This window comes from Schistocerca gregaria, chromosome 6, assembly GCF_023897955.1.
Source record: "Schistocerca gregaria isolate iqSchGreg1 chromosome 6, iqSchGreg1.2, whole genome shotgun sequence".
NCBI lineage: Eukaryota > Metazoa > Arthropoda > Insecta > Orthoptera > Acrididae > Schistocerca > Schistocerca gregaria.
Genome location: NC_064925.1, coordinates 267,226,422 through 267,246,802, shown reverse-complemented (window position 1 = coordinate 267,246,802; position 20,381 = coordinate 267,226,422). Strand labels below are relative to the sequence as shown.

General features: G+C 39.7%; 1 protein-coding gene across 1 annotated transcript in view; it reads right to left on the bottom strand.

Annotated features, from left to right (window-relative positions):
- The window catches only part of LOC126278042 (NACHT domain- and WD repeat-containing protein 1), a 561,974-nt gene that overhangs the window by 79,480 nt on the left and 462,113 nt on the right, over window positions 1-20,381 (bottom strand). Inside the window, exons 11-14 of the mRNA XM_049977797.1 lie at window positions 20,165-20,292; window positions 19,253-19,487; window positions 9,178-9,270; window positions 380-523 (exon numbers count right to left, since the gene is read on the bottom strand). Coding sequence (XP_049833754.1) covers window positions 380-523; window positions 9,178-9,270; window positions 19,253-19,487; window positions 20,165-20,292 — 600 coding nt within the window. The remainder of the gene's footprint in view (window positions 1-379; window positions 524-9,177; window positions 9,271-19,252; window positions 19,488-20,164; window positions 20,293-20,381) is intronic.

Sequence of the window (20,381 nt, the reverse complement as noted above, 5' to 3'; positions counted from 1 at the left end):
TCTCTCCCCTGTCTTAGGAAAATAGAAAATGAAGTGCCCTTCTTTGAAATTCTTTGATATCCTCCCTCAGTCATATCTCATACAGATCCCACCTTGTAATCCAGAAGAGGATGAGCAAGCGTAACGCAAGTAGTCTCTTTAGTAGATGTGTTGTGTTTCCTAAGTGTTCTGGCAATCAACTGCAGCCTTTGGTTAGCTTTACTGACAACCTTATCAGATATTAAACAGTAAAGGCCTGTCTTTGAGTATGAGGTGTAGACATTACCTCTATTTAACAAACAGTTAATAATAAGAAATAAGACATTTAGAACTTCATCATTAACTTAACAAAATACAGAATGATGTATATCAAAAATTAAACACATCAATTTTCACTCACTTTTATGTACTGCGCCTTTGCACCAAACCTCTCCTTCAGTTCTGTGAAGAGAGGACTGTCATCAGCTACGGAGACAATCAACTTGACACTCTCTGGTAGAGTAAGTGGAAGCCAGTCTATTGTTTTGGAGCCATACTCTCTTATCTAAACATAAAAATACTGAATATTACTGTCTCAAGAACAAAATAATGTTAAGTTGCATTTACATATCTATAAGAACAACACACATTGTGTATTATTATGGTAAAGACAAATTACAAATAAATTTTATTACTAAATAAAATTTAGAAAAATTTACAGATGGTCTTTGCTCTGGAGACATAAAATAAATTATTTTTAAGTTACAAATAGGAACAGAGTGGAAGAAATTTTAAAGTGTTAGACATTTTTAATTCTTTTTTTTTTATTTAACTGATTTATAGCACACAGGGAAGATTACAGTGGAGCAGAAATAAAAATTAACAAAGGACTTTATCAAATGAGATTCAGTTTATATATATCTGAATCAGTATAGACAGGAAATAGGAGGTGGGATTACTTGTGGCATAGTGCAATCCTACACCCTAATAGGAAGGAGAATCACATGTTAGCAGATCTGTTAGCTGAGAGAGTAAGGAGGGTACAACCGCATATGATAGAAGTTCTAGAATTACTGGTGTCTGAATGACTTCTTTTCTTGGCTAATCTTTTAGTACAGACAGCTAGTACTGAAAGAGACCAAGATAACTGAAATTCCCAACACCACAAAAGTAGAGAAATTGGTTAGTCCATTCAATATCATGCATAGAACTATCAGAAGCTTGTAAAACAAAGTCATTAATCCTTTTATTGACCAAAAATTAAGAAATTTAGTAGATGAATTTAGCCTGTCTGAGCACCATACAAATATAGGAGCAGAAATATTGAAAGTCAATGACTTTACATTAGCTGCTTCATGCTGTGGGATCAGTATGCAGGTAAGACAAGTTGTCATGTGTGTGAAAACAATCACAGGATTTTGCACAGAACAGCCAGCATGCAGAAGCTTATGATTGTGAGTTCAACTGCATAATGAAACAATAGCAATCATTACACTTTATGGAAATTTTCAGAAGAGCTCGGAAAAAATGTGAGACACTATAATGTCACCTGTCTGATGGAAGGAAGAGAATAACAACGTGTGGTGATGTCAAAACTAATTTCTTGAAGGAGCCTGGATGATTACATGATACAGAAATTTTACTCAATACTTATAGTTTAGCCTCAGCTGAATATTTTCCTGTCACAATACGTGGACAGTAGAATTTCAATATGTAATATTTTTGCATATGACGACAGAGTCAACAAAACTAGTGTTCCTTCAGTTTTAAATGGTTTATTGGACCATGAAGGATAATTAGCTATAACAATCAACTCTAAATAAAGCGATAACTAGGAAAACCATCAAAACACTTAATGAACTCACAAAAGACAGCTTTAGAGGGAACCTGCAAAAGCATCAGTTGGAATGAGGCATATATGATAATGAATGTAAATTCTACATTTACTGCACTTCTAAGTAAAAATCTCTCTCCCTTTAACTATCATTACTCAATCAAAATCTTGAAACAGCCAGAAGTGACATATCAAAGCCCCTAGATAACAAACGTCATTCAAGTATCACAAAACAAAAAGAGCAAACTACAGAAAATGGCAACAATAAGCACAGATGTGCAGCTGTTATCACACTAAAGAAGATATTATTCTTAACTGAATATACTTATAAAAAGATCAATAAGCTTCTCTTGCTGAAGGGGCTTATTCCTGATACTTAGTTGCTGAAGCATGTGCATAACTTCAAGGTTCACAGCAATGCTTATATTCTTTGTCTGAGTTTATGGTACATCATAATTAGTAAACCTCATTTACCAAATTTCACTAACTGTCAATTCATAATATAGTTTGCATTGTGCTTATCATGTCATTTCAGTTAGTAACTGCTATTATCACATGTAGAAGCAATGTAGTACACCAACCTACATTATTATGCATTTTTATTATGTCAACAATGTAGTCAAAATGACTACTGTATTGTAAACTAACTAGGTTTACCACTGCCCTGTATCACATGTACAAACAGTGTGCGAAACTGATTCTTGGACTAATAAACACTTAGAGGATTGGTGGTGTAGACCAGTCTGCAGCACAGTGTCCCCAGGTTATTCTTGATCGTACCCAACCAGTTCTGCTTAAGTGTCCTTCAGAATTTTTTCCAGCTGGTTGGCCTGTTTTTCTCTATCTTCTTATTTTCTTCCAACTCATTTGATGAAACATGCCATTACATCCTTTCTTTTGCCACTTCCTTAATTTCATAGCAGCAGTTACATCAAAAATTGTCAACTATATGTTATATGTATTCTAATCTCTGTCCCGCCCACAATTTTTGCTCTCTGCAGCTCCCTATAGTATGTCTTAACACATCCTTTTCTGCCTGATTTAGTCTCCTTCTTACATTCTCCTTGCTTTGTTTGTCATATATTATTTTATTGCCAAGACAGAATTCCTAGACTTACCCTACTATATGGTCTCCAGTTTTGATGATAAATGTTTGGCGCTGCTCTTCTATATCTTTGTCTTTCTTTGGTTCACACTCAATCTATATTCTGTGCTCAGTAAACTGTTCACTCCATTCAACACATCTTGTAATTATTAATCACATTCACAGGGGACAACAGTGGCAATCTTATTGTTAGCATATTTTCAACCTGAATTTTAATCATTATTCTAAATCTTCCTTTTATGTCCTTAATTACGTCTTCAGTATACAAGTAGAACAGCAGATGAAGAGAAAGACTACATTCCATACTTATGTTATTTTTTATTTACTTTTATTTCATTTACAGGGTGTATACATGGACAAGGAAAAAAAATTCCCGGATTTACCGGTTGAAAATAGACTTTCTCTCAGGTTAAAATAAACTTTTTCTGTGTTAAGTGAAAGTATACTTTTCCTCGTCACTGTAAAACTTATCAATCCTTTGATGGTTTATGATTTTATACTGTGACGTAGAATTTCCCGGCACTTCAGAAAATGGAACTCGGGGGGCGGGGGGGGGACACACATTTTGGAAAGATCTTTGATGTGCAGCAACATGTACGCTGCATATTTTCGTGTTACGAAGGTTAAATTTGAATTCCAACAAACACCACATGTTACTTTCCGAAACATTAAAATCGAGATTGCGACGCGCACACTGGACTCACATTCGGGAGGGCGACGGTTCAATCCCGCGTCCTGACATCCTGATTTAGGTTTTCCGTGATTTCCCTAAACCGCTCCAGGCAAATGCCGGGATGGTTCCCTTGAAAGGGCACAACTGACCTCCTTCCCCGTCCTTCCCTAATCCAGTGAGACCCATGGCCTCGCTGTTTAGTCTCTTCCTCCAAAAAAATTGAATCCAAAAATTGCAACGTGCTTTTGTAACCCAGTCACAGCTCATGTGACATGATCTTGCCAGCTGATGACAGCATTTTACACGTGATGTAGTCAGTCAATAGAAAGATTACTTTTAAGTAGCGTGAACACACAAATAAGAAAAGCTGATGGCTTAAATTAATATACATATTGTTGCTACATGAAAAGCAAAGTTTTCACATATAATATTGGTCTTGAAGATTTAATAAGCTGCAAGGGAAGTTACGCTTCCACGTATAATGTTGATCTTTTTTGCATGTCATACATCACATAAATGTGCCAGTAAAACTTTTAATAACGATGTAAATGTCTGATCTTCTGGGTTCGAAATTCTTCAGATGGTTGCCCCCAAAGAGTTGATTTTTAAATGAGAGTCAAACAATCTGTGATTTAAGAAATTCGTCGTACAGTCTCGCATATAGTTTATCATACATAAAAGGAACTTTACTTTGAAAGTAATGCTTTTCAAAGCAATATTCCCAATATTTTTCCGTGACCTATTAGAAATAGGTTCATTTCAGTAGTTGCCAGAGAGTGCCAGATAACAGGTGTCACTGAACTTGCGCAGCTACGATGACGCAGGAAGCCCAGGTGTTCTTCACATGAAACATTAAAAGATCTTGCATTAAAATGAATCTAATGTAAACAGCTGTCACATCGTGCTCATTGGAGGCAATTTGTTGTTAAGAAGCATTGCACAGTCTTCCTAAGGCCTCTGACACACTTTGCTGTTGGCAGACGCTTGTATGAGCACTGTGTTTTGTTGTTGTATATGGCACATTTCCTTTGCGACTTAAGTTTTATTTTCGTTTTTTTCTCTCGTTCATGTTTTGTTGCTGCAGTATTATCCTGTAGAAGCGGGATACAGTAATATTCTTTGTTAGAGTATTGGTTCTTACCAGTCAAAATCACAAAAATTTAACTTAAAACTAAAACAATGAAAAATTCCCGGAATTCAAAAAAATTCCCAGGTTTTTTCCGGTTTTCTCCTGGATGAAAAAATTCCTGGCTTTTTCCCACATCTCCTGATTGTCCCAGGTCATATAGACCCTGATTTATTTTTTAATTTGAGCACTTCTCTTTTGGTCTTCCATGTTTAATGTTCCTTCTTTGTTCTTCTACAAAATGTATATTACCTATCCTCCCTAACATCACATCCTCAATTTCTGTGGATCTCAAACGTACTGCACCACTTTCCATTGCTGAAGGCTACTTCCAGGATGACAAGTGTTGTGATAGTATATAGTGGAGGTGCCGAGTCACAGATAGGAACAACTAAAAGACTGTCACAAATAAGCTTTCATCCAAAGAGGCCTTTGTCACAAATAGACAACAAGGGCAGGCACGTGCGCACGCGCGCACACACACACACACACACACACACACACACACACACACACACACACACACAACTGCAACTCACAGTAACATGACAGCAGTTTCTGGCGGCTGAAGCCACACTGTAGGCAGCAGCAGTACATGATTGGGTTGGCGACTGGATGGGGGTAAGGAGGAGGCTGGGGTTGGGAGGGGGCGGATAGTAGGGTAGGGGTGCGGGGACAGTGAAGTGCTGCTGGGGAGCACACAGGTACAGGGTAGAGAGAGGGTAGGGCAGGTATGTGCAGTTGGCAAGGAAGGGCCTGGGAGGGGGGGGGGGGGGGGGGTAGTAGAAAAGGAGGGAAGTAAAAAGACTGGGTGCAATGATGGAATGAGGGCTGTGTAGTGCCAGAATGGGAACAGGGCAAGGGCTGGATAGGTGAGGTCAGTGACCAATGAAGGTTGAGGCCAGGAGGGTTACAGGAATGTAGGATAACCTGCAGGGAAAGTTCCCACCTCCACATTTCAGAAAAGCTGGTGTTGGTGGGAAAGATCTATATGGCACAGGCTGTGATGCAGTCATTGAAATGAAGGATGTGTTGGACAGTATGCTCAGTAACAGGGTGGTCCACTTGTTTCTTGGCCACCGTTTGACAGTGGCCATTCATGCAGCCAGACAGCTTGTTGGTTGTCATGCTTCATGGACTGTAGCACAGTGGCTGCAGCTTAGCTTGTAGATCACTTGACTGGTTTCACAGGTAGCCCTGCCTTTAATGGGATAGGTGATGTTTGTGACTGGACTGGAGTAGGTGGTGGTGGCAGGATGTATAGGACAGGTCTTGCATCTAGGTCTATTACAGGGATATGAGCCATGAGGTAAGGGGTTGGGAGCAGGGGTTGTGTAGGTTCAGTGGACGGCAGAATACCCCTGTGGGAGTGGTGGACATTTCTCATTTCAGGGCATGACAAGAGGTATGGGTAGCTGTGAAACCAGTCATGTAATCTGCAAGCTAAGCTGCAGACACTATGCTCCTATGAGAGCATAACAACTAACAAGCTGTCTATCCACATGGATGGTCACCAACAAACTGTGACCAAGAAACAAGTGGACCTGTTGCTGAGCAGGCTGCCTCAATGACATGCTTCATTTCAATGACTGCTTCATGGCTTGTGCCATATGGATCCTTCCCATCAACACCAGCTTTTCTGAACTGCACTGGTGGGAACTTTGCCTGGAATATATCCTACATTCCCGTAAACCTCCTGGCCTCAATCTTTGTTAGTCATTGTCCTCCCCTATCCACAGCCCTCATTCCATCAATGCACCCAGTCTTTTTACATCTCTCCTTTTCCACTATGCTCCATCTCCCCTCACCACCACCTCTCCCCTGCCCTCCATCAAACCTCCTGACTGTACATAGCTCATAGCTGCCCTACACTCTCTCCACCTCATCCCTGTGTGCTCCCCAGAAGCACTTCACTGTCCCCCACCCCTACCCTACTATCTTTCCCCCTCTCTCCCCCACCTCCTCCTTACCCACCACTCAACTGCCACTCCCATCATGCACTGATTCTGCTCCACGCAGTGTAGCTTCAGTTGAGACTGCAATCATGTGTGAGAGTTGCATTTGTGTGTGTGTGTCTGTCGTTTATTTTTGACAAAGGCCATGCTGGCCGAAAGCATATTGTGACAGCCTTTTAGTTGTTCCTATCTGTGACTCAGCATCTCTACTATATGGTGAGTAGCAATTTTCCTTTTCACAATACTCTTATAAGGGAACTTTGTTTAGTGGTACAGAAGGTAGTACACCATAAAAATATTAAAAAATATAAATTAGTTTCATAGGAAAATTTCATATGTTTGTGCACTTGGTCAAACATTCTTAACCAAAATTCTTCTGGGGATTTGATATGATGCGATTCTCTGATTGGCTCAATCCACTCCTCCCACAGTATCATTGTAGTCAGGCACAAGCTTTGGCTTTATTATTTTATTTGACACATTCTCAGTCATCAGCACCATATCCAAATTATGGATAGTTGAAGGAATACTATGTCCTGTTTGTCCTTCCAACATATACTGGAAGTTTTCCTCATCTTTCAGCTCAGTTTCCCTCTTTCATAATTTTTGATTTCAGTGATTGTGGCATCTCTTTCAAGCTCAGTTCTACTATTCCATAACTACAGTGGGGTTCAAAAGCAGCAAATTTGCTAATTGTGGGGATGTGTAGAAGTTATCTGTCCTCAGACAGGAACCTTTCATCAGGAGCAGTTTTACTTGTGGAGACACTGGAAAATCTGAAAGTCTGCACCCAGCTTTGTCTGTTTCCAAGAGTATAATTGTCAGCAAATTCTTATAAAAGTGTTCAGATATTTGAGATTCATCCTCAGAAAAAGGAATTGCATGGTAGTGATTAGCAGTCAATGGAAATCTTGGGGGAGCACAATCAGTATTTGGATCAACAATATGACATACTCTCACCTGGGCCAATCTATAACTCTATCTTCCTCACATTCTCTCTCACTTGATGAGGGTTCAGAAAGAGTCATCACTAGACTTTGAAATAGAGAGGTCTTTCCTCTGCTCTTCGACACTGCAATAACCACTTTTTAATTTAGAAAACTGCAAGCAGACATAATACTGCAACAGCTGCACCAAAATGCTACTAAAGGACATAACAATGTTGCAGTGACTATAGAAACTCTACTGATGTGAGTCTAATCTTGTTGGAAACATATCCCTCATCTCCCAAGCCTTCTAAAGGATTCACAATCACAAGCCAGTAACAATGCACTGAAACAAAACACAAAACAGTAAACCTGCTAACTAGTGGCATCAGAAGGAACTACCGTTATAATAAGGATGCTGGTGCTAACTAGCAGCAGCAGCAGAAGGAATTACAGTGATTGTAATCGGAATGGTGGTACAGGAAGATGCAGAATTTCAGAGCCTGAGTTATCTTGGGAAGATATTTCTCAGCAACACAGTTTAAACGGTTTAACTCGAGTTCTCTCGGGATAAACAGTTAGGAGATTCACCTTCCCAATAATTTGCATTTTTTAATTGTTTCTAATTGTTTTGTTTCTACAATTTGCTTTAACTTTAATGGTTTTAGTGCACAGATACTTGTAAATGGATAATAATTAGTGACGTACTTAAGGAACTGACATTTACTTCACACTCAGTATCAAGATACAGGTAAATCCATAGAACAAAAGTTGATACAGGATGTTTTTAATTTGTTTTCAGATGTTTGGAGATGACAAACTTTCTATTGCAAGCCAATTGGCAATTTTCAATGATTTTTGCACCAAAACACAGAACTTCACTGACACATGAAATCATATCAAATCAAAACACTCACTCTTGACTGAGAGAAACAAAGACTTTCATTTCAATTAAACTAGATGTTTTCAGTTGGGGAAACTCCACAAGTATAGTACGTAAGTAACCTCATCACATTTACATCTTGACAAAATACGTGTAAAGTTTCACACTTTTGTAACTTTCTTTTTTTAATTTTATTTATTTATTTATTTTTTCCAACACAGAAAGACCCTAAAGCTATTCTATAAACTGCAGAAATTGCTATGGTAACATAAAAACAAACAAAAAAACAATTTTTTTTACTGCTAAGCTCCACCCTATTGGTTCAGAGCAATTATGTTAGAAACGGTCATACCAACAGGTTGTAACTGAGAATTTTCTACAAAGCACAACCACATTACAAACTACTGCGCAAGACTGAAATAAATGGTTGTAGCTTTATCATAAAGTGCACTTTGAAGTATCTTTTTTTAGTTCTTGATGGATGCTTCTCAATGCAGCTCATGACAGAGCTATGAGCATTTATTTCAATTATAAAACAAGCTGTGGATCTATTTTTCACCTGCAGCATGCTGCAAGTTCATAGTATGCAAGATGCCATTGGTTTTCAGAAATGATTGATTGATTTTTTTACAGCTTGTCCAGCATATTTTAAGAACCTGATTTCCATAATTTGATTGAAATGCCACCAAATCTGCAAGTACAGTAATTGAGACTAACCTGATCTATACCGTCTATCATGATGATCTGGGGACGCTGTAAACAAGCTGCAGCTAAAAGAGCTGGTAACTTCTCAGACAGGCTTTTCACATTCTGAATGAAAGAACAGATTAACTACATCAGTACTCAAATATGTCTTACAGCTTAAATAATAAAGTAAGATAATATTAGAAAGGAAATCATAAAAAAAGGCTACAAAACAGATTTACTGGAAAGTAATTATTTTATTCATGTAAAACTATGTATGCAGTGTTCCACTCTGTGGATATATTTCATAACAAAAGACAATGATGCTACTACTCTAATATTTCTTAGAATTAAAAAAAAAGATAAAAATATTTCTGTTAGTCTTTATTTTATCTTTTCTTTTTTCTTCATTACATTAACACCAGAGAGAGAGAGAGAGAGAGAGAGAGAGAGAGAGAGAGAGAGTTAGCCACTGCTTGCAAGGATAATAGTTTTTAATTTCTTTAATGCACAATCAATTTTGATTTTGGAACTGCTAGCCCCATTTTCAGAAGCACCTGTTCACACAGAAAAATTGTCCATAATTTCATCAGTACATATGCAGTGTAACAGCAATATTCATATACTAAATATTACGAAATGTAAAACCTATCAATCATAAGACCAGATTAAAGTTCTTGTTCTTAAGTCAGATTATAAATGAAATTACAATTACTCTTTGTCAAAGCCAAATATAAGCCAGTATTATTTTCTGTCTTAGGTGTATTATCATCATTGTATATAGCTGGCAACCAGTTTACATTGAATTAAGACCAGTACAGAAACCAGATGGCAATTATAAGAGTCAAGGGGCCTTCAAAGGGAAGCAGCGGTTGGGAAGGGAGTGAGACAGGGTTGTAGCCTGTCCCCAATGTTATTCAAACTGCATATTGAGCAAGCAGTAAAGGAAACAAAAGAAAAATTTTGGAGTAGGTATTAAAAACCACGGAGAATAAATAAAAACTTTGAAGTTCACCGATGATATTGTAATTCTGTCAGAGACAGCAAAGGACTTGGAAGAGCAGTTGAACAGAATGGACAGTGTCTTGAAAGGAGGATATAGGATGAACATCAGCAAAAGCAAAATGAGGATAATGGAATGTAGTCGAATTAAGTCGGGTGATGCTGAGGGAATTAGATTAGGAAATGAGACACTTAAAGTAGTAAAGGAGTTTTGGTATTTGGGGAGCAAAATAACTGATGATGGTCGAAGTAGAGAGGATATAGAATGTAGATGGGCAATGGCAAGGAAAGTGTTTCTGAAGAAGAGAAATTTGTTAACATCAAGTATAGATTTAAGTGTCAGGAAGTCGTTTCTGAAAGTATTTGTATGGAGTGTAGCCATGTATGGAAGTGAAACATGGATGATAAATAGTTTGGACAAGAAGAGAATAGAAGCTTTTGAAATGTGGTGCTACAGAAGAATGCTGAAGATTAGATGCGTAGATCACATAACTAATGAGGAGGTATTGAATAGGATTGGGGAGAAGAAGATTTTGTGGCACAACTTGACAAGAAGAAGGGACTGGTTGGTAGGGCATATTCTGAGGCATCAAGGGATCACAAGTTTAGCATTGGAGGGCAGTGTGGAGGGTAAAAATCGTAGAGGGCGACCAAGAGATGAATACACTAAACAGATTCAGAAGGATGTAGGTTGCAGTAAGCACTGGGAGATAAAGAACCTTGCACAGGATAGAGTAGCATGGAGAGCTGCATCAAACCAGTCCCAGGACTGAAGACCACAACAACAACAACAACAAGACCAGTTAATGTGGAAATGTGTAGACCACTCTACAAGCATGAGCCATTTATGGTGTTAAAAACAAACCTCTACGATATAACTTTCCTGCATTCTGACACTACCATTGCATTGTGCAGAGTACCTGCTGAGATACATAGCTGTGGAGCCATTCCAGTCTGTGATCATAAACATTTATTGCTTATGCCTTATGTCTGTAGTATCTGCTGCATGCCGTACACATACATTGTCATCTTCCTCCTTGTAAAGAAAATATCAAGTAGGGTATTTTTTCAATGCTTTCACAGTTTGTAGGGAAGCTTTTGATGCTGAGTTGAATGTGATCAACATCCTCTCTGACAGGAAAATTTATGATACAACCTTTTGGATGACTGTGTATTGGCAAATGTATTATTGTGATGATTAACACATGAATTTCCTCCACCTTATACAGACTCACTGCATTTTCTCTAGTTTCATATATGGCTGTGTATCCAACCAAAACCTACTTCAATTACAGGTGCCATATCCATTGCTTAGAATATTCCTGTTGTCATATGCAGGGCCTCTTGTGATCTGCATATTGCTGACATCTGTCTGTATTAGCTGCCACATGTTATCACACTCTGCAACTATAACATGTAACATAACGTCACATCCTGATTCTCTCTAAGCTTTACACAGTTACTCAAGTAGACAGCTTGTTTGAAAACCATAGTGTGTTTCATTTGCAAGTGGTCTTTACTGTTCAAATGGTGATTAATTTTTAAACCATTTATTTCAAACATGCAAAGTAGGTTTAGAATAAAATTTCATGTGCTACACAACTGTCAGATTGGCTGTGCCCTTGATTTTAATAGGTGTATAGGTAAATATGTAATTAGAGAAATTTGGTTCTACAACTCAGAAACTAAAGTGAGAGTGGCAGCACCCATGAGGATCTGGCACTGAAGCTCAGACTCATTGCTTTGTTTTCACAATCATGGAAGAACAGAATGTTGTACTGCTTGCAGGAACAGTATAATGTGACAAAATATAATTAGACACTGAAAGGAAAAAAAAGTCCGTCATGTCAACTGATACAAAGACTGCCATCAAGTAGTGTAACAAAATATAACTGTAGGTGGAAATAATCTGTAACAGGGCAAAAATGCTTGATATGGAAAAGACTGACAGAAAAACTGAAAAGAGACTGAGATTACTGCAAAAATACTGTGGCTATTTACCAATCTCACAAGCTTTTGACTCGCGGATGAGTGTGAAATATTGTTGATGGGGGAAAGAAGTATTCTTTTTCATACTTTGATTCTGTGTGACATAAATGCTCGTGCTCTCCGCAGTGCAGTAATATAATAAAAAGTATGAATAATGGAGTTTTATATGTGTCTTGTAGAAAATTATGTAACAGAAGAGAACAAACTCTTAGCAGACATGGGACTGGATGATAATTCTCTGCATATTCTGGGGTGCATTTTCATTTAAATGAACGACACAAGAAAACTACACAAACTGATAGAGAAGAATTATGCTTGAAAAACAAAGTACGCTGAGAAACTTGATATGAAGGCAAAAACTTCCAATATACCAATTAGAGTTCTATCAAATGTTTAGGCTTATTCCACAATGAATAACTGGAAAACGTAGGAGTTTGCACAATAAGGATGAGACAGGTTATTATCTAAAACCAGTTTAAAAGGTGCATACCATTAAAATAAGCAAGCAGATCAGTTATGAACACAGATGGAAAATACAAAGATGAGCTACTGTGTTGACAAACACATACTGAATGTTTCAGATGCTGTAACATCAAATTTGATGCGAATTACAAAAAACACCATATATATTGGATCAAAAAACAAAAAGTATGAATAAGATTTCGTTTCTGATTCACAAAAGCTGTTTGTTCAGATAAAAGAGATGGACTGGAATTACAACAAACAATGAGAGAACATTTAACACATTTTAATGTCTGAACATATCTCACTTTCTTCTTAAGTCAGAGCAACCAAAAGTCTAAGTATTTCTTTGAGAGATTTCTTCCTCCGTTTCAACAGCCAAATTCAAATAAATACCAAAAAAGCTGAAAAGAAGAAAAATTCAAACAATGGAAAATTCAGGATGGAGTATAACAATATTACGTAAAGGAATGTTGCTACCCACCATATACAGAGATGCTGAGTTGCAGGCAGGCACAACAACAAAAAACTGCCACAAATAATATTTCGGTCCAACATGCCTTTTTTTGAAAATAGACAACACACACGCATGCACATGCACTCACACACACACACACTCACACACACACACACACACACACACACATGACTGTAATCTCTGGGAACTGAAGCCACACTGCGAGCAGCAGCAGCAGCAGCAGTGCATGATGACAGTGGCAAATGGGTGGGGGTAAGGACAAGGATGAGGCAGGGAGGAGGAGGGTAATAGGGTAGGGGTGGGGGATAGTGAAGTGCTGCTTAGAGCATGCAGGGATGAGGTGGAGAGAGGGTAGCACAGCTAGGTGCAGTCGGGAGGTTCAACGGATGGCAGGGGGAAAGGAAGAGGTGGGGAAGGGTGGGGGTATCAGAAAAGGAGAGGAGTAAAAAGACTGGGTGCAATGGTGGAATGAGGGGTGTGTAGTGCTGGAATGGGAACAGGGAAGGGGCTGGATGGGTGAGGACAATGACTAACAAAGGCAGACGCCAAGAGGGTTATGGGAACGTAGAATATATTCCAGGCAAAGTTCCCACCTGCGCGATGCAAAAGAACTGGTGTTGGTGGGAAGGATCCATATGTCACAGGCTGTGAAGCAGTCATTGAAATGAAGGATGTTGTGTTGGGCAGTATTCTCAGTAACATTTTAGTCCATTTGTTTCTTGGCCACAGTTTGTCGATGGCCTTTCATGCGGACAGACAGCTTGTTGGTTCTCATTACCATATGAAATGCAGCACAGAGGTTGCAACTTAGCTTGTGGCTCACATGACTGGTTTCAAAAGTAGTCCGGCCTTTGATGGGATAGATGATGTTTGTGACAGGACTTTCTGCCATCCACTGAACCTACGCAATACACTCGTCCATCCTTACACAACCCCTGCTTCCAACCCCTTACCTCCTGGCCCATATCTCTGTAATAGACCTAGATGCAAGACCTGTCCCAAACATTGTCTCACCGCCACCTACCCCAGTCCAGTCACAAACATCACCTAACCCTTCTAAGGCATGGCTACTGTGAAACTAGTCATGTGATCTACAAGCAAGCTGCAACCATTGTGCTGCATTCTATGTGGGCATGACAACCAACAAGCTGTCTGTCTGCATGAATGGCCACCGACAAACTGTGGCTAAGAAACAAGTGGACCACCCTGTAACTGAGCACACTGCCCAACATAACATCCTTCATATCAATGGCTGCTTCACAGCCTGCACCATATGGACCCTTCCTACCAACAGCAGCTTTTTTTTGCCTTGCACAAGTGCGAACTTTCTCTGCAGTATATCCTATGTTCCTGTAATCCTTCAGGCCTCGATCTTTGTTACTCACTGCCTTAACTGTCCAGCCCCTTCCCTGTTCCCATTCCAGCACAACACAGCCCTCATTTCATCAATGCACCCAGTCTTTTTTACGTCTCTCCTTTTCCACTACACCCCCCCCCCCCCCCCTGCCCTCTGTCGTACCTCGTGACTGTACCTAGCTGGCCAACCTCTTTCCACCTTGTCCCTGTGTGCTGCTCAGCAATACTTCAATTTCCCCCACCCCTACCCTACTATCCCTTCCCCACCCAACCCTAGCCTCCTCCTTACCCCCACCCAGTTGCACTCCCATCATGCACTGCTCCTGCTGCCTGCAGTGTGGCTTCAGTTGCCAGAAACTGCAGTCATGTGAGTGTGAGTAGCATATGAGTGAGTGAGTGTGTGCTTGTGTGTGTGTGTGTGTGTGTGTGTGTGTGTGTGTGTGTGTGTGTGAGAGAGAGAGAGAGAGAGAGAGAGAGAGAGAGAGAGAGAGAGAGAGAGTGTATGCATGCTTGTTTTCTATTTGTGACAAAGCCATCTTTGGATGAAATATATATATATAACTATCGATGAACAAATGCACCCCTTTGAACTTGGTGTTTTGCAGAATGTAATCATAATGTTACTCTTGGATGGGACTTCTTGAAAGCAATGTTGTAGACTGTGATAGATAAGAACTCTAAACTATCAAAGCTATTCCAACATGCACATAGAACCAAAGCAGCTTTTTTGAATTGCTTTGGAGATGTTGTTATCACATCATCAGCACCAAGACAAGTTTCAGTTGTTAATCGAGCTGATCTTTTATGCTAGGAAGGTTTTGTTAAATGTGTACACAAAAGTATTCCAGTAAATTATCACAAGCATTGTAGGCTGGCTAGGGAGAACTCTGGATAACTAGTTGTCAAGAGCAGCCACAACTCATCGCTAAAGGTATGTACATAGGGACAGATGAAAGTCCAGGTAGGACAGCTTTATGTCATCAATGAAGAGCAATGCTCAAAATCCACTAAAGACAATGCAATGGAGGAAGGTGCATCAAACTGCGAATAGAATATGGCCTGAATGAAGAACATCATCAGCAAGTGAAGGCCATTTTGTGACAATTTTTGGCTGCTTTCAAATCCAGAGTGGAGAAAAGACAGACTAAGTGGCCCACAGTAAAACAATGTATCAACACTGGGGACTATCCACCAATTAGGCAGTGCTCTTGTACAGTGTTGCTGCCTCAGTGATGGATAAACTGGGAGCGGGTGGAGAAGATGCTGCAAGATGGCATCTCTGAACTTTCAGAGTCCTTGTTCCTCTTCTGTGGTCCTTGTGAAGAATAAGGATGGCACATGGCATTTCTACATTCACTACCAGTGACTGAACAAAAGCACAAAGAAGGATATTGTTCTGGGGTAACCATAAATACTGGAACGAAGAGGCAGCATGAAAGAGCAGACAAGACTGTGAGGAAACGGCAGCCAATTGTGCGTGGAATCAGACTGCCCTGCACCTGGTGCACCCCCTGCAACAAGTGCATATAAATGATGCTCCTGCCAGACTTGGCAGCTCATATCGGCCTGAGTCTGCAACGTGATTAGTGCTATGCTATCAGAACTGTGTCAAGTGTTTCCTTGGACTCACTGTGCAGCCAGAATGTTACTGTTTTCATGTTACCTCTCGCTAGCGACATTTTCTGTTATAAAGTTAAGTATTGTCAATATGGTTTCTGGAAATAAAATTAATAATGGTATTTGTCTGAGCTGTACAGCATTCCAAGAATGCTGTATCCCGTAGGCACCCCATTAGTGACGAGTGGGCAAGACCCCACAGATATGTATCCACTGCCATACACTGATGACACCCCTGAGTAACTGAAAGGAGCAAAGTATTTCTCCTCTGTGGACATGCAGACAGGCTATTGGCGCATCGAGATTGACAAGGTCGACCAAGGAAAACTGCCTTCATAGCTCCTGAAGGCCTTAATGAGTTTAAAGTTATGCTGTTTGGACTGTATAATGCTCCAGCCACTGTTGAACATATCATGAAAACCTGCTTTAACACCTTAAATGGATAATGTGTCTTTGCTATCTGGGTAACATTCTCATTGTTTGAAGATGTTTGAAGGATACCGAAGTTGCCCAACAACAGTGTCGAATTCTGTCCAGACTGAAAATCTCTGCCTAAATCTGAAAAAGTGCCACTTCATCACCCAAGACTGAGTTTGGCCTGATCCAGAGAAAATAAGAGCAATCACACATTTTCCAGCTCTTTGGCACATTCATGATGTGAGAAGTTTTCTAGGAATGTGTTCATACTAACAGTGATTCAAAAAGGACATCTGTACCAAGGCATATGCCCTGGAAGAACTACTGCAGGGAGACACAGCATTTTCTTGGAATGCGGCACAAGAAAAACCTTTCCTTGTCCTCATGGAGGAGCTAACATGTTCTCCAGTTTTAACACTGTATGACAAGACGCTGACACAGAGCTTCACACTGATCAACAAATTCTGGCCAAATTTATTCTGCAAACCATCAACCACTATGTTGGACCACCTTTCTCTATGGTAGCTGATTAACCATGGGGATCTGTTAGTTCGACTGGTGAGATGGTCACTGAAACTACAGGCAGATGATGCCACAGTGGTATAAAAAAGTGGACACAGGCACAAGGATGCTCACTGCATTCCAAGGAATTCTTTGATGAAATACAGCTGCAGGGATAAAATATCAGTCATTGCTGCATTAAATGGCAGTGATGCTGAACAGAAGGATGGTCCAGCCCTGCTCAAACCCATAGAAGCCTTGAAGATGGAAGGACCAACCAAAGTAGAATTCCAATTAATAAATGGAGCAGAGTAAAGAGGAACTATAATCCAGTGGGGCAGTAATGGTGCTCGTCATCCCAGGCCAGCTATCCTGAAGTATTTCCATGATGATCCAATATCTGGTTACCTGGACAGAATCAGACACAGGTATAACTGGCCCGGTGTCTACTGATCTGTTAGACACTATGTGAGCCACTGTAAGGAATGCCAATGATGAAAGCACATGGCGTAGTTACCTCCAGGGCATCTGGTATCACTCCTGCCTGCAGCAGCACCATTCCACTGAACTGGAATTGACCTCTTGGGGAGGTTCCTGAAATCGACAAATGGGAATCAATCAATAATAGTCTGGACTGACTTCCTCATCCACTATGCTGTCACCAAAGCTGTACCAAGTGCTGAAGCTCCGAAAATTTCAAAGTTCCTTCTAGAAGACATAATTCTGCAGCATAACATACCCCAAGTGATGATATACAATTGTAGAACAGTTTTCCAATCAACACTTTAATAAGACACTGGCAGATATGCTGTCATATATACTGATGTCAGAAAGGGAGACTGGGATACAATACTGGTCTCTGTGACATGCACATACAACATGGTGAAGCCAGACACTACACGTTTCACACTTCCTGCTCCACAGTCATGATGCTGAAATGACCATGTATACACTGTACCTGTTTCAACTGAATAGTACTCAGAATGACTGTGGGAAACACCTTGTCACTAGGATCAAAGAGGTATATGGGCCACGAATGCCCAGGAAAAGGACCAAGAGTGCTACAATGCCAAGCAGTGACCAGTGAGATACAGACCAGGGGACATCATCTGGATTTTTACACCACTGTGGAAAGGAGGACCATCAGAAAAATTACTAAAGCCTACTTTGGGTCCCAATGTATCCTTTGTCCTTTTTGAATGTCACGTATGAAGTCAGGGATTATGACCCTTCATCAAGAAGACAGACGTGCAGAGACATCACACATGTTCTCTGTATGAAGTCCTGCTACAGTACAGAGATGAAGTTTTTTGAAAGGCGATTCAAGGAAACTGAAGATCCAGCAATGATCACAAAGTTTTGAGGGAGGCTGTAAGAAACATAATATGAGGATCTTCCAGTGCCATCATACTGAAGACCACTGACGGGTTTTAGATCCTTGGTGCTGTAGTTGGCTCGAAGGAGAATTTCTGAAACAGCAGCTTGCTGTTTCTTCAGGAGAGGGAACAATGGCACATGCAGTAAGTGGTTACCATCACTGGATTGTGTGCTGTGGGTTACCAGCAATTATTTGGATGTGTGTATATTCTAGGAAATTCCTTGTGTGTGTAAATACCAGGATTCTGGAATATTCAGTGGTTGTTTACGTAGCTCCAAAGGCTGTGAACGAGTTGTGTTCTGTGCTGGTTCTACACTGGTGTCACTAACAAATGTACTTTCACTTCTAAGTGCTGTACTTCATTGACGAACCTGCTGTCATATTTCGGTTTGATTGTTATTTCAATATGACAATATTATACAGAGATAAAATATGTATGGTAATTGGCAGGACACAATATTAGATATTTAATAAAACTACACAAAAAACAACAGAGGAGATCACAAAAAAATAATGAATTAGAGTAATGATAATGGTAAAAGGCTAGACCGCTATTTCAATGTGACAATACTGTATGGAGATAAAATGTGTATGGTAATTGGCAGGAGATGATATTAGAGATTTAACAAAACTACACAAAAAACAACAGAGGAGAGCACAGAAAATAATAAATTAAAGTAATGGTAATGGTAAAAGGCTAGACTGGCTTACTAAATTCATAAACAAAGGAAAGCATTTAAAAAGATTAATGATATAAAAAGATGAAATATGGTATGAGACACAAATAACTCATCAAGTGCTAGTTACACAGAGTCAAGTATCTCTTAAGGAAAAAAAAATCCCATATCCTTTCAACAAAACATTAGAAATATAGCAGACAGTAATTTAAACCTGTCAAGCCAGTTTACCTGTGTTGCCCAACACTGGTGACCCACACTCACAACAGATATCTGGTCAGCAATCCCAGAGAGCAGCTGTTCCACTGTTCTACTTCGGGAAGACACTCCGACAAATCTGATTGCAAGCACTGCTTCAGGTAGCCAAGTGTGGCAACACTGAGCAGCACGAGCCATTAGTGTACTCTTCCCGCAGCCATGACATCCAGACAGAATCAGTGGCTGTCGACAATCACCTGTCAGGTAGCTGAAATATGATGTTGAGCTCCATAAAGAGGAACCAAAAATCTAAGAGCTAAACAAAGTGAACGTTTCATTATGAAGTGATGTAGCCGTAAGTTTCAGATCTTCTGTAGAGTTTCAAGAATAAGTACTTAAAATTTTTCTAAGATTGTTTTACAGACATGTAATACCACAGGAAATAATATAATTTCAGTACAACAAAAATATACATATCACATTTATTTATCTTGAGCAAGGATTACTCATCATGATACTTCATTATGCAACAAGAAGCCACACTTGTTCATAGCCAAGGAATGTGTTCTAAGGACAGTCAGTCAATCACTCTCTCACTCATGTTGGTCGTTTATTAATCTCCTGCTTCTCACACTCCCTGCTCCTAGGCACTTTATCTGTCACTCCTTATCTACAGGTGTACATAAAGCATTTAAAATGTAGAAGTTAACTATGTGAGTGAGAAATGACTGATATTCACTACACAGACAGTCAGATAATGTGGATTAATTGGTAATTACTTGCAACTTAAGACAATCAACAGCTGTCTGCTCATTGTCACTTGGCTAGTGACTGGCTATCACTCCATAATTTAACATGGAAATTGCAACACTCCACTGAACTATAAATATACATGCATATGAAGCACATTGTTGTTAGAATGTTGTTACCTCAGAAAGAACTCACCTTCTAATATCATTGAGCACAGCTTCACGGTTCACACTACTCTGAGCAGCTTGCTGACACACACCAGTTTGTAACATGAGCTCCTGCAAAAGCTGTCCACTGATGCCATAGCTGGACTTAAGCACCATCTGCAATATATAACTGAGTATTTAGAGAAGCACTTAAGTATCCTTAATAACAAAAATGCACAGAATTCTACAGAATTGAGACCAAATGC